Consider the following 23,790-nt stretch of genomic DNA (forward strand, 5'->3'; position numbering starts at 1 on the left):
GGGCCTAGCATTCAAGCCTCCAAACAGCAGGTAAGTAGCAGCAGAATAACTGGATTCCTGTTTGCAAGATGGTCCCCACTCCCTCCCAGGTCAAAGTCCCTTTTCTTCTGTGCCCCTATTGTTAGCAGCACCTACGAACAAACGGTGTTACAAGGGGAACAACCCGCTAGCTCTCAGAAAGGAAAGTTTCTTTTTGTTTTGCGCAGATCGGTTGGAGATCCCCGGACTGGTCGCAGTCACTTGCGGCAGCTTTATTTAAAGTAGAAAAATAGAGCTACTTTGTAACTGCACGATTCCTGGAGTAGACAGTTGATATTAATTGTTATTACTGAAAATAACCAGGACCCATAAACCTGTTCCCCTGCCAGCCGCCAAGGCGGGGATAATTCAGCCTGGCCCAGAGATCTCTCTGCAAGAAGTTGCTTTTAAGAATCAAGAAGCGGTGCTGGTTTGTGTGCGCAGCGGAAGCGGGAGGCTAACCTGCCCCCAGCCCCGCGGCCAGGTGCTCCCTGAGGCGCGGGGGGAGCGGGCAGCCCCCTCCCCGGGACACAACACGTCCCAGACCCTGAAACAATGAGGCTCCACTTACCCAGGTCACCAAGGGGCTCTGCAGGAAGAGCTCCATGAGCTCGGAAATGGTCACATCCATGTTCCCGGGGCTCGGCTCACAAAGGCAGCGTGCGAAGGGCCGGCTCGCTCACTCGGGAGACAAAGGCGAGGAGCCCATGTTCCGCGGCGCCAGCGCCGGGCAGGAGTTGCTTAGCAGAGGAACAATGCGCGGTCCATCCCCCCTTCCCCGGAGGGCACACGGTGCGCGGGGCCGCTGCCTCTGGCTGCGAGTCCGCTGCCCCGCCAGGGATCGGAGCCCCCCGGCTGCAGGCCGGTCCCTCCGCCCGGGAAGGGCTCGCTAGTCACTCCCCCGGCAGGCTGCGGAGCCCCGGAGAGTCACTCCGCACAAACTCCGCGGCGGCAGGTTACTCAGCGCGGCAGAGGCGGATTCTTAAGCGTGCACTGGGGGGAATCAAAGGAAACTCACGAGCCTCGCTGCAGCATTGTCAGGGGCGTGCGGGGAAGTTGGGTGCATTAATAATAACAACAACAACAACAACAGAGCACGGCCCAGAATCTCCCCTGCGCTCGAGAGAGACCATGCAACTCGCAGCCCCTCATGGCAGAGCGGGCGATACAGCGCCCGTCGCTCGGCGACTACCTGTAGCAACTAGGAAAGTCCCTGCTCCCGCAATTAGACAGGCGGTGGGAGGGGGCGGTAAGGAGGAGCTTTGACAGGCATCGCCGGCTGCAAATGGGAGGCTGGAGGATGGACTGAACCTGACCAATGGGAGCTGCCGCTGTTAAGTTTGGTGCCTGCTGTTACTTCGGAGCTGAGCGAGCGCAAGGAGGGGGAGGGGGAGGGGGAGGGGGGCGCGCTGGTCACGGCTGCGGTGGGGGGCGGTGCATGCTGCCGCGCGGGCGATAGCTGGGACTCGGAGGGGAGGCGTGTGGTGGCCTGGCTGGTCTGCGCAGCCGGGGGAGAGCCAGCGCACCGGGCTGCTCCTGGGGAGGGGTGATGCCCGCGGGGGAACCTGCCTGCAGCTGGCTCCTAGTGTGTTCCTCGGCGACTAACCCGCGGCGCTCCCTCAACGCAGGGTGTGGACGCACCGAAGGCAGGGGTACCGGCCAGGGGGTGCCCAGACAGCGGTAGTGAAAGGCGGTTCTTAGTGGCCGAATATTGAACGGAGGGGATCTATAAACGTGCGAAGCTAAAAGACAACGCAGGAAGGCGGAGGGTGGGGGTGTACGGCGTGTGTGGGAGAGAGAAAATCCTCCTTTGACGCGCAGGATTATTTTTCGCCTATGTTAATGGCCATTGCTAGCATGACTCCACTACTAGCCTGCGTCTGTTTAAACGTGACCTCATGCTCACGGCTTCCCAAACCCGAGGGAAGGCGGTTGGGTAAGTGTCCAGGTAGACACAGTAGCTAAATCCTTCCGTTTAACTTCGGAGCCCTGCTAATTTTGAAATCAAGGGGGAGCGGGAAACTAGATTCGCCTGCAGCACTTTCAGCAGTGACCCCCTTTCGTTCAGTTCCACGTTCTCTCGTTTTCAGGGGGCTCTGCTTATTGTCTCCGACCTTCCCTCATCCCTTAACCAAAGGAGGGCCCTGGGGAAGCTGTGGGATTTATATGAGCCATGTCTGGTGTGTGTTCTCCTTCTAAATTCTGATAGCTGCATGCACCTCGCTTCCCCTTCTTTCATCAACTCAGCTGCCAAATCTGCACCACTTCTGCTCGGAGAGGAAGAGCAGCAGGTTGCTGGAGCCACCCAATGTTGATCCATACAGCGTCGGCTGAAAGACACTCTGAATATCCTATCTCGGCAGACCTCCAAAACTAGTCATTTCTGAAGACAGGTCTCCAAGCAGCACTGCTAAATACAACAGGTGGGATGGGGACTTCTTGTGTTGTTTTCAGCCGTACCCAAATTAGCTACAACTTAATTATCAGAGATCAGCACTTCTATTTGTCCCCCTGTAAATGACCATAACTCTTATTCATCCACTCAGGTAAAGTTATTTGAAAAAAAAATAAACTACAAAAATAAAAGTAGGGCCCTCTCTGCCCCCAAAGTGCAATGAATGGAATAGAAAAACATGAACTGAGGAAAGGGTGGCTGCAGAAACTCCATGGGGAATGGTGGTTTCTCTGTGTGATCCCTAAAATTAGTGTACACTGTTGCATGAACCTGTCTTCTATCGTAGTCACAGAGGTTGAAAGGGAGGAATGCGATTAAGAGACTGGAATGGGACTCTGGAGCTCTGGCTTCAAAAGTCTGGTGCAGACTTTTTGTGTAACCTTAGGAAAGTTACTTAGTTTCCCTGCGTTTGTTTCTGTGTATGTAAGAGGTTGATCCAAAGCCCACTGAAGTCAGTGAAAAGACTCTAATGGCTTTGGATCGGGCCCTAAATGGTGATGCTACTACTTACTGACAAAGGAATTGTGCAGTTAATTAACATTTATAAAGTGCTTTAGCTAGAAGGCAATATAAGTGCAAATGTATTATTATTAAATAAATTATCTTTTGAAGAAACAAAATGAAGACTCTGAAAGCTACTGATATGTGTTTCAGTGGGCTAGAACAAAGGAAACACAGTGGTGTTTTAAAATGTATTACTTTATATGGCAGAGATACTGAAGAAAGCAAGAAACAGAAGAGGGAAAAGGAGAAATTTTGATGAACAGTCAGGCAAGTGAGAAGCATAATCTACTGCATGTCTCTATTTTTGAAATAAATACAAAATTAGGTGGTTAATTATGGTTACACTCTGCTAGCTGTATTCTTTTACATTTACAAATATTTACTATTGTCAAAATAGAGTCTTGCAAAAAGGAAGTGGGAATTATTTTCTTTCAGACAGAATTTAGCCTATTTGAACTTTCAAAAAAAATCCAGAAAAAAGAAAAAGGAGTACTTGTGGCACCTTAGAGACTAACAAATTTATTTGAGCATAAGCTTTCGTGAGCTACAGCTCACTTCATCGGATGCTGTAGCTCACTAAAGCTTATGCTCAAATTTATTAGTCTCTATGGTGCCACAAGTCCTCTTTTTCTTCTTGTGGATACAGACTAATACAGCTGCTACTCTGAAATCTGCATCTGATGAAGTGAGCTGTAGCTCAAGAAAGCTTATGCTCGAATAAATTTGTTAGTCTCTAAGGTGCCACAAGTACTCCTTTTCCAGATAATTTAACATGCTGCATGATAGTCCTAACAAATTGCTAGTAGGCATTTTGATATGTTTAATTCATATCTTGATAGTTACAATAAAATCTGTCCCATTCATTTGTTCTCAGAGTTGAAATGAAACCATTATATGCAAAATACTAGCATCTAGCTGGAGTTTGCTACATTTGTTTTTCACATATGTAGTATTTTATTTACCCTGTTTAATCAGCCTCCCCCATGGCTTTCCTAGTACAACCTATATTTTTATTGTTTAGACACTAAGCTCTCTAGGTCAGAGACTGCTTTTATTTTTGGGTATTTTAGAGGGGCCAAGCACATAGGACAGAATACCTTAATAAAGATACCATTTAAATTATTTTTCTGCACATTTTCCTTGGACAAGGTGGGGAACATCAGCTGGTTTGTACAATATAGCTGCAGAGTTTGTAAAAAGTCTACTGCTAAATGATAGCAGTCAGTGTTAATTGTAGTGTCTTGTTCATGTCATTTAAGTGGGGTTTTAGTGTCTCATAATTATAGGCAGATAAGTAGGATCCTTGATCTTTAGGAGCCTGTTTCTTGTAAAAGTCAATGGCAAAAATCTCCTTGACATCAGTGGGAAAAAGATTAGGCCCCATGTGTGTGACAGAGATTTTTCTAATAGGACAGGAGGAAAGAAAACATTCTCTCCAAGTTGGAGAGAGTTGCTGAGACAACATGGGATTGATCATACTCATTCATCTGTCATTTAAAGGCTAAAGGCTAAGGTAAACTAAGTGAAAAATCACTTCCTGTTTGAACAACCTGTGCTTTGTGTACTTTATTAAATCAGCCCAGCTGGAGAATGTTTATCTACTATTCCTCACTGTAAGAGGTGTAGTATCTTATTGCAAATCAAAATGGGCTCAAGCCTCAGAGTTCAGATCTGCATTAGGATGTCTGCACAATTCAGGACTATTCCTATCTAGGGGGGTTGGTTAGTAGACACACACTTGTAAAATCTGAACCCCTGCTAAATTACCACAACCCCTAAACTCTTGGGTGCTTGGCAGACTTGGTCTATATGAATTGTCACTTGCCTACATCCCTGTATATCTGCTTCTCTAGCTTTCCTGAGAGAAGTGAACAGCGGTGTCTGAACAATAAACAAAAGACTCAGAAAACAGTGGGCCACATACCCAGTGTCTCAGGTACCTATGAACCTAACCCTGAGAAAGAATGGAGAAAAATGCAGAAGAGTGGTTAACAATTTTTCTACAAAAGTTTTAGAGGAGTGGACTGTTACAATTTAACTTCTTGTACCCTGTCCATACTATTGACTGGTCTGTCCCTCCACCACTTTGTGAATGTTCTCTAGGGGCTAGAGCAGGGGAACAGTGATCCGGAAGATCTAACTGGCTAAAGCATAGGGCCAGGAGTCTGGAACCTTGGATTCTATTTTCAGTTCTGCTACTGATGGGCTATGTGACCTTGAGGCAAGTTGTTTAATCTCTTTAAGCAGTAACTTCCCCATCTATAAAATGGGGATAATTACCCGGTTTTGTAAAGTGGTGTGAGATCCTCATCTGAAAGGCGCTATGTAAGTGTAAATATATCCTTACCTGTCATGACTTGAGTGCACTTTTCTCTGTTCTCACAGAGTCCTAAACTAGAGCAGTCTCTCACAAGATAGAATTTGGAAATTAGGAATATGGGATAATTGAAAGGAGCTGTGGAGAAAGGGTCATTATAGATCACAAATTATAAAATTAGTGTGTGCTTATCTAATGGCCCCAAGGGAATAAAAGCCTGATCCTGAAAGGTGCTGAGCACCTCAGCTCCCATTGCATTCAGTACTTGGCCCCTCACAGCAGCAGATGCTCTGGGTGAAATCTTGGCCTTAGTGAAATCAGTAGCAAAACTCCTATAAATGGGAGTTCAATGGGGCCAGGATTTCACCCCATGATTTCACTTCTCTGTGTAAGGAGATGAGTTCCATCTAGTGGATACAGGAAAGCACAGCATGCTTTTTAGTAGATGCAGAAAGCTACAGCATCCTTAAATTAAAATGTCATAACCAAATAGCTATGCTGAATTCAAGATAAAAACGTGTGAGTAGTGCACATTTCAGATAAAAAACAAATCATTATAATATAAGCTTTGAAAAATGGATGCACTTTGAAAGTGTGATACAAAAATAAAAGGTATCATGAGCTTCCATTCTCTTTTCTTCCACTGTTTCTTGCCACTCACACACACACTTTAAAAAATATATTACTCTAGTACCCAAAAGTGAGTGAGGTGTTTTAAAACCAGTTAAGAAGAAAGGTGCCTGCCTAAAGAGTCTAAATACAAAAATTAAAAAATGAAGGATAGAGAGAGTTATTTGGGATGAGTTTTTTGGGCCCATGACCTGGAAAATTTGTTGCTTTCCAACCTCTACCTCCTATCCTGGAATAGAGCCATGATCTTCAGGGTGGGGTTCTTAAGAGCACTCAGTTTTGGCTTAACTCTGCTCCTATTAAAGTCAAGGATAAAATTCCTGTTGACTTCAATGGGAGCAAAAATTAGGTCAACGCTGAGTGCTTTTGAAAATCCCATCCTCAGTGCGTAAAGGTAGTCTGGGAAACAGAGGCTCCCCCTGCTTTTGGAGTCCTTGGTCCAATATGATTTTTCCCCCTTCTCTCCTCCCCACTACTGATTCTGTCTCATGTTTTTGACCCAGCCCTCACCCATACACATACTGCTTTCCTATATTTACTCCCTGTTGGTTGTCTCTCTTACCATAGTATAATCAGCCCCCTTTCCTCTGTCCTATCTCACCCTAGCAAGAGCTGACTTCCTAACACCTACCCACCTATCAAGAATTAAGTGCTTGTCCCTGTCCAAACCACTGACAGGGTCTGGTGCTGCTGCTGTCAAAAAGGCAGTGAAATAAATGTTGATCTGAATGTGATCAGAGCTAGGTCTAAGCATGAGTATTTGTATGGATAACAGCACTCTCAGCTTCAATCAGTAAGGAAAATACTGTGCACATTTGTATTATGTGATTTTTCTAGTAGTTTGTAACATTCATTTCTAAATCTTTTTGTCAAGATTTGGCAAAGAGCTCATTTCTCTCCATTACAAATGCTGAACTTCAGCCTCTAAACAAAAAACCTAGTTACCAGAGCACCAAAACCTACCAGAACAATGTCTTTAAGCAGCTAAGAGAATACAAGCCGTTAAAAATAAAGGCCATAATTATTGCCTCTATTTATTACTACTGCACACATTTCTAAAGCACCCACCACCATCACACGGTAGTTGTGGGACAGACCAACACAAACTACAGAAGAAGAAAATTTCTAAGTCCAAGCATTTTCAAATGTTCCTTTATGCTGACTGTATGCAGCATGATTCACCTCTCTCAGACTGTCCCCTGGCAACAGCTATAAGCATCAACAAAGCTACACCATTCATGTGTTGTCTGAAGTGTAAGGCCCTGAGTGATGGGAATAGCAGAATGTACAAGATTACAATACAGGACAGCTAAATTGATGGTAATTAAAGTAGGGTTTCTATTTCTGTCTGCCTAGGAGTGTCATTAAGAAACTTGCTTTTAAATATGACTCTGCTGTTCACAACCAAGATTCTTAGCAATGAAGAACATTTATTATAAATAAACCAGTGTGAAAAGAGCTGATAGTGCAGCATTGACAGGAGATTCCCCATATCTTGCTGTCCAGTGTCCACAGCAATTTTTTATTACAGTCTTTTAATCTTTTTACAAGCTTGAAACATCTCTTTCCACAGCAAGTCTGCTGGCTCAGCCCTATAAGACAATTAAACATTGGCCAACTACGGTTCCCCCCCAAAATCTAGGGGATTACTGTTCCTTGGTTTTGGAAATCTAATTTTAAATCTGGTTTTGGGCACAAATGAAATGTTTGTTCTCCATTTATTGCTGTCTAGCTCAGGGGTTTTCAAACTTTCATCACATGAATCATATTTTCATTGGTAGATACACATTCTCCAATTCACAACTTCATGAACCGCCCTCCTGCTCACTTATAATCACAGAATATCTCCTGGAGCAGTGGCAGCAATTGCTTACATGGAAGAGTGACACTTAGGAAGTATTCAATGTATGTTTAGTCATGTTTAACATAATTTAACAACTAGAAATAAGGAGAAACCAGTTCTGTGCAACTAGCTGGGGAAATTCTGACCTAGTGGGTGCTTTTCTGGTTTACCAATTTACCTAACAACTGACATTTTCCATTCAGGATGGCCAGGAATAGTACAGTATGGAGGGTTGTTGGATCGGGAGGAGGTGCATTAGCAGAATTGTTTATGGAAGTTCAGGCACGGACTGGCTCCCTGCAGCCAGTTAGCACACCCTTCTATGAGCTTTCTGACCTAGCATTTTCCTTTCCATTGTAGAGCAGTCTCAGACAGATTCTACCGGAAGACATCTGAAGAATTTTGGGACAAGATTCAGACAACACTGAGGGTGTTATGTTTCAGTTTAGTCTCCTTTGAATGGAAGCATAAAAATAAATTGATATGGAAAAGACTTGTTAGACTATTCAAATGACTTCATGCCATTGCCAGATTGTTCCTTAGAGTACATTCTGTAAGGGACAAAGCTGGTTCCCCTCTTAACCATAGGCACAGAAGGTCCTAAATGTTGCAGAATCACCACAGTTCTACTCTGCAGGAAGATCTAACAGAAGAGTTTTAACATCCTGTCCACCACTGAGAAGCTAAATCCATAGCAGCACTGCGTATGTGAGAGACAGAAGGGGGTTGGCCTTAGGGTCCAGTACTGAGAAATTTCTTACCTGATAATTTTCTGTTAGAAGGCTCTCTCTTCATTCACCACTGATGGGTTAATGCACCCCCGTGAATTTCGGAAGCAACCTAATGTTGTTGCTGGAGGCTCCAGGACTAAGCTCCACCCTGCAGTTTAGGCCACCACCAAATTTCTTCCACAGCTGTAGAAATACTCTAGCAACTGATTGTTAGCATTAAGACAACTTGATATAATGTATCAATTAACCTTGAACCTTACGCATGTAATTGTTTTCTTTTAGGTAAAAATTTCAATTTGTGTTCTAATCATTTACCAGACTATCAGGATGGGTTGAATTAGGAGAAAAGCTGTGCAACAGAAAATTATCAGATAAGAAATATTACATTGTAATATTTGCACAGTGTCTCTCCTCAGTTGTCACTAATGGGAAGCAGAGAAAACATAGCAGTAGTGGATGAAATGATAAGCAGAGTTTTAAGTGGTATAATAGAATAATAGGCAGTAATGAAAGTTCCCCCCATATAAGGCAAGGAATTGTGGGAACCAACCCAGTAGCACCTTTCTACTGAAGGAGGCCTCTGCAGAGAAATGGAAACCTACTTTTCCTCAGTGCCAGTAGGGGGCTTCTGTGTATAGCTTCCTAGATGCTCAACATGCCAGCGGATACAGGACTTTTATATCTTGCCTGTAGCAACTCTGAGACCCTAAGGCTTTGGCATTTTGGGTAGAATAAGATGAGCAGGGTGCTACTGGTGTGTGAATGCCACATACTTGAGCTATATCTTTATAACATTAGGAATGCCTATTTATGACACAACTTGCCAAAGGAGAGCTAAGGGTTAGACCAAATGATGGGAGAACTGTTTCCCAGGAATTACGAGAAAGGAACTTATAGCTACAGAAACTTTTCTGTTCAAGGTAAGAATGACCTTTTCCTCATGACAATAATAATATGGGTCTTGTAAAAACAGGTGATCTGATTCTAACACCTGCCTTTCAGAGATAATGGCAACTAGAAAGGTCAGCCACAGGCTTGTCTAACCTGTCTTGCTAATTAATCTTGGCGTCTGATGATATTCTAATGAAGAGTCTGATGTGATAGGACTGGTAACCACATTTCTAATGGGGCTGGGTTGTAAGATTCCCATCAGGCATTCTGGAGAAACTGTAATATAGCTGAGATTACCTGTACTTTGCAATTCTTATGATTACAATAGCATCTAGAAGTCAGTGCCTGAAAAGAGCTTTCTGTTTCCCCATGCACCAGACATGTAAATCTGATCAGATCAATGACTCATTTCCTAGTTGTGTTCTCTCTGGATACCAAAAGGTATCCATGTGGCTAATGGTGAATCAGTTCTGAGCTACACTTCTCTTCTGATACATTTAACAGCCTGGAAAAGTGTTCTAGGCGTCGATGAAGGAGTCACTGCTTCAGCGCATCTGGTTTTTTCTGCAGGTGCATCATGGGTTCCATGGCTAAACAGACTTACCTTACATATGAAAAATCTTTGCTCTGAATTGCTGTAATGAATCTTTGAATCTTTGAATCTTTGTTTGTGTCCTCACTCTTATGGCCTATTAGGGTATTTTGAAAGGAAGTCCCCTTCTGAAGGTGTGACTGTCAATGATGGAGGTACTGCTGCACCAACCTTAGGCTCCCAAGACTTATGACATTTATTTGTTTTTATATAACACATTAATTTAAATTTAAAGAGCAGAAGTGCTCTTTTGGATCTGCTGTAAGGAGGTAAGGGGAAAGGTCTGAGGTGGGAAGTGACTGAGCTCTGCTTGGGAGTAGTGGCTAACCAGGAGCCATCGAGAAGCTGGATGCAGAGGCTGCCTGGCAAATGAAGAGGTTCATAGAAACTGGGTGCAGAAAGGGTTCCCCAGGAACCAGAGGCAAGGTTGTGTGTGCAACAAGTTGAGACTGCTGCACATTACAGGTGGGTGCAGGTCTGTGTGGGTCTTATGGGAGAGCAGCAGGAAGCCAGTGCAGAGGGGTCCCACTGAGAGACACTAACTGAGACTGGCCTGAAAACCCACTAGCTCCTATCTGCTTGACTAGAGCCTGGACTGGAAAGACACCCCAGCCAGTAGGCCTGAAGACTCCCAGTTCTCAACTGGACTGACCCAGGAACTCAAAGTTTTACCACTATTGGTAACTGTTTAAGCCTCTGTATGTAGGGTATTTGCACCCTTTCCCTTTCCTCCCAGCCCTAGTAAAATACCCTTTCCCTTAACCATGTGTCTAAGGTCTGGTTTACACTAGGAAGTTAGGTTAGTATAACTATGTTGTTCAGGGATGTGAAAAATCCACAGCCCCTGAGCAGCGTGGTTTTAAGCTGACCTAAGCCCGTGTAGCCAGCACTAGGTCGATGGGAGAATTCTCCCTTTGACACAGCCTGCACCTCTTGGGGAGTGTATTACCTACACCAACGAGAGAATCCCTCCTGTTGGCATAGGTAGTGTCTTCGCTGGAGCGCTACAGCTGTAACAATGGTGTAGACAAGCCGAGTGGTTACTGGGATACACCTGCGATAGTACCTACTATGCTTGCCTACAAGTACACCTGATAAGCTACAGGCATCCTGGGGCTTTGGTGTACTCCATTATTGAGTGGCCCAATAGGAAGATACCTTGTTAGAGATCTTGCAAGGCCTTGGCTTCCTGGTCTGGAAAAGTCCTGCGGGTTTGTGTTTTTTTTATGGGTGGGCGGGCTTTGGTTGTGTGCATGTATGTATGGTCCTTCCCCTGGCTGTTTACAGGGGGAAGGTAGAAGGCTATTCATCTTGGCATGGGGCTCACCCAAATGATGAGGAGGACTGATATACATACCTCAGTGGTGGGAGCATAGGCACCAACTTTCTCCAACACCGGTGGGTGCTTGTGCCCCCCAGCCCCTGGCCCTGCCCCAACTCCACCCTTTCCTCACCCCTGCCCCGCCCCAACTCTGCCCCCTCCCTGCCCCTATTGGACCCATTCCCCAAATCCCTGCTCCGGCCCCGCCTCTTCCCCGAGCCCACTGCGTTCCCCCTCCTCCCCAGAGCTTGCTGCGCAAATCAGCTGGTTTGCGGTGGAAGTGCTGGGAGCCAGGGGGAAAAAGCGGGCATGCGGTGCACCCAGGGAAGGAGGCAGAGTGGAGACGGAGGTGAGCTGGGATGTGGGGGTGAGACAGGGAGCTCCCTGTGGGTACTCCAGTCCCAGAGCACCCACGGCGTCAGTGCCTATGGGTGGGAGTAGTTTGCTAGGTGTCCCCAGAACTCTGAAAGGCTGCCTGTCTGCTTCCCCAGGTTGGCTAGCATGCAAATATATACTGTAGGAGTGACCGAATAGCACTCTGGGCTCTGCTCAGTAAATCAGGATCACTAAGAACATGGGAAGGGATTTCTCACTTACCATAATCCCATGAAGGTGCAGTTTCGTGCAGAGTGGAATCCTCATTGTGACCCTGGCAAACCAGGTGCCAGTTTATGCCAAGGTCCCCAGGCCTCAATTAAACATTGACAAATATTTGACAAAGAACCAGTCTGGTTCTTCTGAGACCTGGTCTACATTACAGAGTTAGGTCAACACAAGGCAGCTTATGCTATTAGCTTCTACACTAAAATGTCAGTCCTGCTGACGTAAGTTGCCCACTGTACCGAGTTAATAACTTCACCTCCATGAAAGGCAAAGCACTTAAGTCAATGTAGTTAGGTAGACACTTACATCGCCTGTTGCTGCCCAAAGCTGACAGCTGGAGCCCTGACACTACCTCCTGGTGAGGGGATTGACCAGGGTGGGAAAAAGCCTGAACCCAGGCTCCCTCCCTGTTGGGGACTGGGGAGGAGGAGAGCCCGGGCAGCAGGGCTCCAACTGTCAGCCCCAGGCTGTGGGGCTCCAGTTTACAGTGGACTGATAGATCTGATGATTGCAGCACTTAGTGAAACATGTCCTCTTTACTCCTTGTTGGCCTCCTTATCTGATGGAGGCCATCCATCTGTGTGTAGGAGCTGGCCCTCCAGGGCACATCCAGAAGCAAAAGAAACAATACACAGAGTCAGTATTGTGGGTGTACTCACAGTCTTGAATCATAAAAGTTATGTAAGCAGTGTCAGGATGAGCTCCACCCTGACATCTGGTGGTGAAGTGTGGCAAGTTGTGGAAAAGAACTTCAGGGGCTGATCTCATTTGCATAGGCACACTCACCCTGCCTAGAATGAGGCCATAGCTGCCCAAATGGTCACTTTGGCTGCTGTGGGATCCCCAGTGTCTCTGTTATTGGGGCAGGAAGAATAAATTGTTATTATCCTGATTATGGGAACTGTGCTTGGAACTGTACTTGGCCTTTTGTTATGATGGAGGGACTCACCATCAACTAAATAGCACTCGCTAGGCAAGGGTCATGGGTTTTAAAACTCTGTGAATTGAGAGAGGCTGGGGACAAGTATTAATACTTGGTGGCATGGGCCCCTTGATGAGGGCCTTACATGCTAATTGCACTTCCTCCTCTCTCCACTGTGGAATATCAGGTCTAATTTTGATTCCATTAGGAGTCTAGTTACAGGCTGCTGAGCTCACTTTGGGCTAATGGTGCACCAGCACTGAGGCTCCCCTGCTACAAGCTGAATTCACCAAAGGGCTGAACTGACTAAGAGCTGAAATCACTGAGCATTGTGTTAAGTAGTGGGGGAGCCTGACAATATATTGTGGACCAGTTTGCGGGAGGGCTGGAGTGCCTTGTGGACAGGCTGGTGGAGCAGTTTGTAGGACGGTGGGAGCTGCTTGTGGGCCGAAGGCCTATGGAGCTGTGGGGCGGCCAGCTTCAGATCACGTAAGGTGCCTCTTACCCCCGTCCCATCTCCACCCAGGTTGGGAGGTAAAGCTCCGCAGATAAACTTTCGAACTCTGGGGCTGCCCTGACCACGAACAGAGACTTTTGGGTCATTGGACTTTTGGGACTTTGGGTGATTTGGGGTTGCTGGACTCAAGAACCAAAGGGAAAGGGGCATGCCCCAATTTGCTTGGGGTGGGTTTTTTGCTCATGGGTTGTGTTATGAATCCTGTTGGTGGTGTTTCCCCAACATAATGCCACATTGTTTCTCTCTGTTATTAAAAGGCTTTTTGCTACACTCAGACTCTGTGCTTGCGAGAGGGGAAGTATTGCCTCTTGGAGGCGCCCAGCGGGGGTGGTATATATTTGTCCCAGGTCACTGGGTGGGGGCTCGAGCCGGTTTGCATTGTGTTGTTGGAATGGATCCCCTAGATATTGAACCCGGCCCTTGTTGCTGCCAACTCTGATGGGCAGAAGGGTTACAGTTACATACACCTCTTTCTCACTTTCCCTTGGCAAACATGCAGCATGGCCAGAGCACTAAACATGGTGAGTTCGGCCCGGGGGGTGGTTGTGGAAGATAGGACAAAGGGTCTGGGTTTCCAGAAGGGGATCAGTATAGGCACGTGGGGATACTAATACTGGCACCTTTTTTCACAGGTGGAAGCGATCGAAGCTGAAATCGCACTACTGCGGGTAACCGAAGATAAAAGGGTGCATCTCTTGCATGTGTGAGGTTTCAGACCAGGTCTGGATTCTGCTCACCTGTGTGCTGCTTTGGTGCCTCCAGTAGCTGCTGATCAGCACAACAAAGTTTCCTGTAATAGGGGAAGAAACAAAGCAGCTCTGCCAAGGAAGCTTTGGCAGAGAGTTGCACAGTATCTGCAGGAAAGTTTCCTACTGCTCTCTATGGAGGATTCCTGGGAGATCTCAGTGTGCATTAACAAACTTTTCTGTAGCCCCCGCGTAGCCGCACAGGGGAATGCGAAGCAGATGCAAACAGTACCTAGTGTTGTTAATTTTGATCCCTTCTCTCACGTGCACCATGTAACAAAATAAAGGATGCCTCTACCTTATGTAACTGCACTATCAGAAAAAGAAAAGAGTACTTACCAGAGCTCCACTCTCTTGCTTCAGACACACTAGAGCCAGACTGCTGGGACTGGCCAGACCCCTCCAGATACAAAAGAGGTCCTGGCTCACCACGCCACCAGACAAGCCTGGTGCCTGTCCCACATCCTTCTCCAACTCGACCTCCTTGTCCAGCACTTCGCCCTTGGGCTTGACTTCCTGGGCGCTGCCTCCAGTCCCACCCCGAAGTATCCACAGGGCTCTGGCAGCAGAGGTATACCAGCTTCTACTCCTTGTAGAAGCTGCATGTTTTCTGCGCTACACCAGTGACAGTTGGCCTCCCTTGCCTTCTGGTTCACCTGCCTCAGCTCCTTGATCTTGGCACGGTACTGTTGTGTGTCCCTTCTGTGCCCTTCTTAGCCATCTGAACTATCCTATGGCTCAGAGCTGTGACTGCACAGCCTCCTCTCCCCACAGAGCCAACAGATCCAGCAACTCTGCTGTATTCCACACAGGAGCCTATTTGTTGCAGAAAGCCAGCATAATTAGCTGGGAAGATGCAATGTGAGCTGTCCACCCCAAGCAAACAGGAAATAGGAATTTTTGCAATTCTGAGGCGTTAAAGGGGGAGGGGTGGATGCCTGTGTACTTGGTGGCAGGGCAGCAGAGAAGAAACGGCTTACCATAGTGGTCATGATGGGCATTGTGGAACACCTCCTTGAGGCCACTTAGGGCGACATAAGCAAGCACAGTGTCTACACTTGTACTGAGTCACTCTAACTTTTTCGCAAAAGCCTCCATGCCGCTCATTGAGGTGGTTTTGTTATGTTGGCATAGCAGGAGAGTTAAATCAGCAGGAGCTCTGTTGTGTGTACACTTCAACTGTTTTGTCAATGAAACCTGACTTTTGTCAACAAAACTGTGTAGTGCAGACATGCCCATAGTGTTAATATTAAAATAGGTATTACAATTATAAAAATGTTTGTAAGTTGCTACCTGCATCTCACTTATAACATCTGTATCCCATATTGTAAGGTAATATTTGAGCATTTGCATTGTATGTCTCTGTAACTATGTAAATCACCAGACAGAAGAAAAGCAGCAACTAATGTGAAATACTAGTCTCCAACAGATGATGTTATGACCTGCATGACAAAAAAAGCCCATTGACACCAGACAAAATTTGTGGATCAGAGAATAGGACTTTGTTGATTGCTCTCTCTCTTCCCTCCCACTCCCTCTCCCGTGATGAGATGTGCAAGTGAATTCCTCCCATCAGCTAAGTTTGCAACTCAAAACAGATGGAGTGGGAGGAGGGGAATTAATATAAAGCCCTAACAAAGAGGAACTGTATCTCAGTGCTGCTTGGACTCTCAAGGGCAAGGTTTTCTACGCATAAGCAAGAGATCTCCCGTGTTTAGCCTGGGTTAGCTCTGAAGGACATATAGAGCTAGCTTGTTATAGAATTTGCTACTACTTCTTCTTGAAAGTTAAGATTGGAACTCATTTGCATGTTTGTATGGTTGCCTACTTTCATCTTGTAAATAATACTCATTTCCTTTGCCGACATAATAAATGTTTACACAGTTCATTACAGGATTGACTACAAGGGTTGTTTTCAGGGTGAGATCTATAGTGCAACTGACCTGGAGTAAATGACTGGGCCTTTGGGACTGGCAGTAATCTGACTATTGCTGTGATGTTTGGTGTAAGAGACCAGCTATCCCAAAGGTAAGCTTACCTGAGGGCAAGACAGATCTGAGTAACCAAGGGGACTGTCTATGACTCCATGTTAAGGCTGTTACAGTGCCTGAGGAGTGAACACTTGATAACTAGTTGGTGAAATCTAAGCATAGAACTCAACCAATTTGAGGCTTGTGCCCTGTTTCGTAAGAGTCTGCCTTGAGGTTGGTACCCACACTCTTGAGCCACTGCAGGACAGCTTGACGCTCATATCCTCTTAATGGTCACAGTCTGCCTGAAAGTCTCCTAAGGCTTAAATGTGGAACCAGCCTGTGGAGTGGGGAGGGATGGGGAGAGACTTTTTCCCACCTTTCAGACTCCGAGCCCCTTTCCCTGGCAGAGCAGGGTTTATGGCTGATGCTCAAAATGCACAGTTCCCATTCCACAGCTGCCTGACAGAGCCCTTTTCCCTGGCAGAGTGCCAGGTAGGCACAATTCCCATTAGCTGCAGCCGTAGACAGGGCTGCACAGGAGGAACAGGGGTATCTGCTGAGCCCAGACATGCTGCAGGCTGAGGTACAGGCAGTGAGCCTGCAGAGCACTGAGGGACCATTTAGGGGAAAAACTCCCAGCAAACACTCCCTCTGGGGTTGGGGAGGAGGGGAAGGGGTTTATTCCCTGATTTTCACCCCACTGCTTCAAATGCAATAAGTAGTCAACATTCTTTGGTATCAGAGTCCAGACTATGTTGGACTGCCCATACCAAGAAGAAGATATTTTACTGACAGATATTTTCCTGCCTGGATTTCTTGGACTTCTAGGGAAGCCAACAACAGCCTTGTCATCAGATGCAGTGACTTGACTTTGGGTCTGGATGGAGCATTTAGCTGTGGTGATGTGAAAATCAGGTCCAGGCAGTCTGGGAGCTGATTCAGAAACTGAATAGACATCTGTAACAAGTTTGTCACCCAAAACTGCCATGGTCAGTAGGGAGCTACAACAAAGATCATAGCTTTGTCCCTAGTTTAGACTAGATAGAAATGTGGAGCAGAACAGTTTTCTTCATCATCAACAAATATTTAATAGTGTGCTCTTCAATCTAGAAGAGAAAGGTATAACACAATCCAACAGCTGGAAAGTGAAGTTAGACAAATTCAGACCAGAAATAAGGTGTAAAATTTTAACTATGAATAATTAACCATTGGAATAATTTACCAAGGGTCGTAGTGGAGTCTCCATTACTAACCATTTTAAAATCAAGATTGGATGTTTTTCTAAAAGATATGCTCTAGGAATTATTTTGGGGACATTCTAGGCATGATGTTTGTTATACAGGAGGTCTAACTAGATGATTGCGATGGTCTCTTTGGCCATGAAATCTATAAATCATCTTCATCCTGTGGCCCACTTTCTATGAGAGATCTTATGGACCCATATCCCCTCACAATTTCTTTGTTCTGAAAATGTTTCATTTTAAAGTTTTCCATGAAAAGTGGAATGAAAATGGTATGAGAACCACTAAGCAAGATCACTTTTCCATTCCAAACCTGGTTATATAACATGCTATGGCCCCTTTAGATACGCATGTCTAACTGGGCCAGAATTGTTAGTTAAAAAGAAGTGTAAGGTACACACGAAATGACAGAAATATCCATTTGCACTTAAATGGTCTTCTAGCGCCACATAAAATGGACAGTTTTAAAAACATTTATTACTCTACAATTCAGACAATTTTGTTAGCTTGTGGATTGTATTAACTGTTAATTTTAAACTTAACTAAATCATTCAAGAACTGATGACAAGATTGTAAGCTGTTTGGGTCCGAAGAGTCTTTTTGTTCTGTGTTTTTAGAGCACCTAGTTTAATGGTGTCCTGGTTCATGGCTAGAGCTCCTATGTAATACAAATAAACAAACTATACTGTTATAGGTTTCTTTGCTGCTAATGCTCTCTGATGCATCTAAGTTGCAACAGTCAAGTTTCAGAAATAAAGCCACAACCATGATGCATAATTATCCCTCTGCCAGTTTTAGTTTCATCAGCATTCTGTTTTATACTGCTTTTCAAAAAGCCAGTTCCCCTCCACCCCAATATTTTGCCAGCTTGTTCCCATGCCGAAGTGTTTTTGCACACATCTCCCAGCACAGAGTAAAGGAGACTAACTACTGATGTTCAGCAGTGCCTTACACCAGTGGTTTTCAATCTGCAGGTCACGACCCAGTACTGGGTCACGGAATGTAAGGCACTGGGTTGCGGTGGCTCTGGTCATCACCACCGACTGGTGGCCATTAAAAGTCCTGTCAGCGGTGCTGCCCAGCTAATACAGGCTAGTTTTTACCTGTTCTGACACCACGTTGGGCCCCACAAGTGGCCAGCAGCAGGTCCGGCTCCTAGGCAGGGGGCCGCAGGGGGCCACAGGGCTCCACGTGCTGCCCCCGCCCCAAGCACTGGCTCCGTACTCCCACTGGCCGGTTTCTGGCCAATGGGAGCTGTGGGAGGCGGTGGCTGCAGGTGGGAGCTGCGGGCGTCTGCCTAGGAGCCGGACCTGCTGCTGGCTGCTTCCAGGGTGCAGCGCAGTCCAAGGTGCCCAGACCGACAGGAAGACTGCCTTAGGAAGCCCGCTGCGCCACTGACTGGGAGCTGCCCGAGGTAAGCCCGCGCCCCAACCCCACACTCCAATCCACTGCCATGAGCCCCTTCCTGCATGCCAAACCCCTCATCCTCAGCCCCGCCTCAGAGCCCCTTCTGCATCCCAACCCCTTCTGCCCCAGCCCTGAGCCCCCTCCTGCACTCCAAACCCCTCATCCCCGGCCCCACCCCATAGCCTGCACACCCAGCTCTGACCCCCTCCTGCAACCCAATCCCCTGCCCCAGCCCAGAGCCCCCTCCCACCCCTGAACCCCTCATTCCCAGCCCCACCCCACAGCCCTCACCCCTGTACTCCAACCCTCTGCCCCAGCCCTGAGCCCCTCCCACACCCCAAACCCCTCATCCCCAGCTCCGTTGGGTCACAGGCATCAATTTTCTTCAACTGGGTTGCCAGAAAAAAAGTTTGAAAACCACTGTCTTAGACTGCTGCTCCCCCTATGTACATGTCTCTCCTACATCCAGTGCCACACCTGCAGCTTGGCATGAGGCATGTATGAACCATGCAAATATGTGGAGTGGAATAGCAGAAATGGTTACTTACTGTAACTGCTTCTTCTTTGAGTAGATGCAAGTGTGTATTCCACTTACGTGCACGCGTGGGCAGCACACCGGAGCTAGAGAATTTTGCCTCGCAGTACCCTGCGAGGTGTGGTGCTCGTGCCTCATGGCCATATAGCTAAGGGAGGAGCTATTAGGTGGCGCCGCCCTGGCCCCCCCTCAGTCCCTTCACACTGAATGCCTGAAGACTAGACTTCAATGAAGAGGGAGGGTCGTAGAATACACGTCTGCATCTTGAAGAACCATTACAGTAAGTAACCATTTCTTCTTCGAGTAGATGCAGCTGTGTAGTCCACATGGATGACTCACTAGCTATACCCAGGAGTGTCTGGCTCAGAGTCTATTTAAACAAATATTGCAGGACTAATTCCCCAAAATTTTCATCTGTTCTGGATGCAGCAGTAACCAATGACCATGTAGCACCCCTGCTAATATCCAATATTGAGACCTCACTTGAGAAACACTATTGACATAGCTTGCACTCGCATAGAATTGAGCTCACACCCATAGAGGAGATGTAGCCAAAGCTGTTTCGTATGCAGTCTTGAAGCAGGAAGTTACCCACTTAGAGATAGTCTGTGAGAAGACTGCTTGTTCCTTCATATGGCCTGCATATGATACAAACAAACAAGGCAAAGCCTGAAAGGGTTTAGTCCTGTCCAGATAAAAGGCCAGACATTATCGGACATCCAGCACAAGAAGACGCTGCCCCTCTGGAGATGAATGTGGCTTGGTGGGGGAAGAGGAGGACACAGACAAACATACTGCCTGGTTTAAATGAAACTGAGAAACCACTTTCGGCACACAGTTCAGGTGCTGCTGCAACGTCACTTTGTCTTTGGAGAAGTGTGTGTAAGGAGGCTCTGCCATCAAAACCTGCAACAATCTCACTTTCCTCACAGATGTTATCGCCATGAGGAATGCAGTTTGACACATGAGAGGAAAAAGACAAGATGCCAGAGGCTTGAACAGGTCCCATGAAAGCCACTAAGACAAGCATTAAGATCAATGTCACCATGGCATTGGAAAATAGTGATAATCCATGAATGGGTGGATGAAAGGCTGAGATCGCTGCTAGATGCGCCCTCAATGAGCTAAGTGTAAGACCCAATGACTGAAGATGCAACAAATACTTCAAGAGGTCTTGGATACCAGCCAGCATCATCTGAACTCAATGGGCCAACGACCACTTTGCCCCATAGGCCACCCTGGTAGAGAGTTTTATCCTACTTGTAGGACCTGTCAAACAGCTGCTGAACATAGCTCTTCCTCCTCATTCAACCACAGAGCAGCCATGCTGTGAGATGCAGGGAGCTGAGCGAGGGATATAAAGTATGACCATGATTCTGAGTAGGCAGGTTAGGATGGAGAGGAAGGGATATGGGAGGCTGAATCGTTAGTGCAAGCTTGGAAAGCCAACACTGCCACGGCCATGCCGGGGCAATGAGGATGAGCTTGGTCTGATCTGCTTTCAGCTTGAGGATGACCTGCGGAATGATCAGGCTTGGAGGAAAATCATACAGGGAACTGATTGTCAGCTGAGGTTGAAGGAGTCAGCCAGGGAACCTAGACTGGGGCCCCCTTGAAAGCAGAACAGATGGCATTTCCTATTGTCCCTTGTAGCAAACAGGTCAATTGTCGGATGCCCCACGCTGCAAAGATGACTCTCGGAACGCTGAACTTCAGAGCCCACTCGTGGTGCAGGGCAAAATTCCTGAGATTGTGCACAAGATGATTCTGGACCCAGGACCAGTTATCGGCTATCAGATTGATACTCTTGTTGATGCAGAACTGCCACAACCTGATCACCTCTTGTCAGAGCACGCTGAAGTGTGCTCCCCTTTGCCTGTTCACATAATACATCACAGTGGTATTGACTGTTAAGTATGTGAACTACTGAACCCTTGATGAGGTCTAGGAAAGCGAGACAGGCATTGTAGATGGCCTGAAACTCCAGGACAGTGAGATATACAGTTGCACTTCCTACTCCAATCACAGGCCGTGAACATTCGGCGACTTCAGATGTGCTCCCTAACCTACCAGGGAGGCATTGATGACAACAGTCCTGGTTGGTAAGGGCTGGCGCGAAGGGCACGCCTTAACATACAGTACTCTGAACCGGCCACCATTGCAAGGAGTCCAGGATCAACAGAGGGAGGCAGACCAATCTGTCCAGAGGGTGAAGGCTTGGATGTTAAAACAGTCCTGAGCCATATCTGAAGAAGACAAAGGTGCAACTTTGCAAATTAACCACCTGTGTACAAGTGGACTTGTGGCCTAAGAGCCTCAGGCACATGCAAACTGTTGTGGAAGGTTAAGACTACAGACAGACACAAAGGTGGTAAATTGTCTGGAAATGGTTGGTCAGCAGAAACACTCTCAAACTTGTAGAGTATCAGCAGCCCAATTAATCCGATTTTCTGAGTGGGGACCAACGTTGACTTTCCAATGTTTAGGACGAGACCCAGATGGTCAAGTAAGCACAATGTAATGCGTATGTGATAAAGGACTTCTTTTCCCTGGACCTGCTTGGAGGGCAGGTCTACACTTAAAATGCTACATTGGTGCAACTGCGCCACTCTAAGCATTTAAGTGAAGATGCTCCTATGTAGATAGGTAGCTCTCCAGCTGGTGTAGTTAATATGCCTCCCCAAGAGGTGTATTAACTACGGATCTTTCATACTTCTGAGTGATGTAGTTATACCAATATAGGTCTATAGTGTAGACCTGGCCTGCGTAGCTAGTCATCCAGATACGGGAAGATGTGGATTCCCTTCATCCTGAGGTATGCCATCACCATGAGAATATATTTGATAAAAACTGTGAAAGTAGAATGAATTATATTGAAATTATAATTCATTAAAGAAATGCTACTTGAAGGGTTTGTTGAAATATAGTTGTCAGGAAGAGAAACATTAAGGAGTGTGAGACAATGGGTCCTCAAACTTAGAACTCCTACTGAGCTAGATTGGTAAACATTAGTATGCAAATAAGATATGTATGTATATTTGTCAGTTTCTGCTTCCTTTTGTTTCTTTAAATTGTTAAATTGGCTTTGGCTTATTTGTATAAATAAGTTAACTTGAGCCTCAGAGAGGGACTCACATATCTGGGTGCATTGGCAAAGGGCTTTGCTGATAAACAGAGTGGTCTGACAAATTATGTGAGTCCTGAATCTGACTTTGACAAAACCCAGATGGCAGAAGATAGATGGAAGGGAAAAGACTGTGTACTGAAAATAACCATTCATCACAATGAACTGGAGATGTCTTCTGTGGCTTGGGAGAATTGCCACGTGGAAGCAAGCATCCTGAAGGTCCAGAGTAGCAAACCAGTCATTCTGAGTCAACACAGGGTGACAGGGTGACCATACTGAACTTCATATATCTAATATATTTGTGGAGATTGCAGAGGTTGAGAATAGGTTTTACCTCTCACTTGGACTTGGGAACCAGGAAGCACTGGGAACAGAAACCCTGACCCCAGTGTTCCAAAGGAACTTCCTCCACCATTCCCATGACCAGTAAAGAGTGGACCTGCTGAAGGACCAGCATCTTGGGAGAGGAGTCCCTGAAGATGGACAGGGAGGAAGGGTGGAGGGGAGGAGTGGAGAGGAATGGATTGCATATCCCGATCTGACAGTGCTTAGGACCCAGCTATCAGTTGTAATCAAGCCCCAGGCATCCTAAAAGTGAGTTAGCCTGTCCCTGAACAGAGGTGGGGCAAAGGAATTGATGACCAGCCACTGCTCTAGACCAAAGAGTCAAAATGGGGACCAGGAGAAGGTGTGTTGACTGGCCAGACCCTGGACCCAACTGCCTCTTCCTTTGGGATCTATGCCCCTTTCTGGGGTAAGCCAGCTGTCTCAAGGGAGGAAAAGGCTGCCCAAAAGGCGCACTGTGGATGGTATTGATGCTGCTGTTGGCCACTGAAGTGGCGCCTCTGCACTACCAGCATATACATCCCCAAGGAATATAGGGTAGCCCTAGAATCCATGAAGGAGTGCAAGGTCTTGTCCAAAAACAAACACCTGGCTACCGAAAGGCAAATCATCTGTGGCCTGCTGCACATCAGGAGCAATGCCTGAATTCTGCAACCAGGACACCCTTCTCATGGTCACCACAGAAACCATAACTTTGGCTGAAGTATTCACAATGTCCAGTGCAGACTGCAACGTCTTGGCTACTGAATAGCCTCCATTGATAAATGCCCAAAATTCCACTCTGGAGGTTTCACGCAGCTGGCCCACAAACTTAGACATAGCTGTCCAATTTACAAAGTCATACTTGGACAACACTGCCTGTTGGTTTGCAATCAACATTTGCAGGGAGGAGGTGGTGTAAATGTTCCTGCCCATTAAATCTATCCTTTTGGAGTCCTTGTTTTTAGGATAGGACTTTAACATACCTTGGCAGGCTATCATTCATTGCAGCTAGGATTATGGAATTTGGGGCCAATGGGAGTAAAAGCCATCAAACCTCTGCAACAGGATAGACAGCATTTCTCCATGTGCT

At 46.5% G+C, this 23,790-nt stretch overlaps 1 protein-coding gene and 1 long non-coding RNA gene across 8 annotated transcripts in view; one reads left to right on the top strand and one right to left on the bottom strand.

Moving 5' to 3' along the window:
* The window catches only part of CCDC88C (coiled-coil domain containing 88C), a 126,004-nt gene extending 124,779 nt beyond the window's left edge, over nt 1-1,225 (bottom strand). For all 4 annotated transcript variants that reach the window (XM_073349437.1, XM_073349436.1, XM_073349434.1 and 1 more), the window contains exon 1: nt 590-1,225. In XM_073349437.1, the coding sequence (XP_073205538.1) occupies nt 590-649 (60 nt within the window). In that variant the 5' untranslated portion in view covers nt 650-1,225. The remainder of the gene's footprint in view (nt 1-589) is intronic.
* A 240-nt stretch (nt 1,226-1,465) lies between these two features.
* LOC140913309 (uncharacterized) lies at nt 1,466-10,042 on the top strand. 4 transcript variants are annotated; one of them, XR_012159533.1, is made up of 6 exons: nt 1,466-1,954; nt 2,266-2,441; nt 3,185-3,244; nt 4,388-4,490; nt 5,081-5,198; nt 8,128-10,042. It is a non-coding gene; the product is annotated as an uncharacterized lncRNA (long non-coding RNA). The 4 variants fall into 4 exon arrangements; XR_012159534.1 differs by lacking the exons at nt 5,081-5,198; nt 8,128-10,042 and adding an exon at nt 4,831-5,042 and having other exon boundaries at nt 1,469-1,954; XR_012159531.1 differs by lacking the exon at nt 5,081-5,198 and having other exon boundaries at nt 1,471-1,954.
* Nucleotides 10,043-23,790: the final 13,748 nt, after the last annotated feature.

The sequence above is a fragment of the Lepidochelys kempii genome, chromosome 6, assembly GCF_965140265.1.
Source record: "Lepidochelys kempii isolate rLepKem1 chromosome 6, rLepKem1.hap2, whole genome shotgun sequence".
Taxonomy (NCBI): Eukaryota; Metazoa; Chordata; order Testudines; family Cheloniidae; genus Lepidochelys; species Lepidochelys kempii.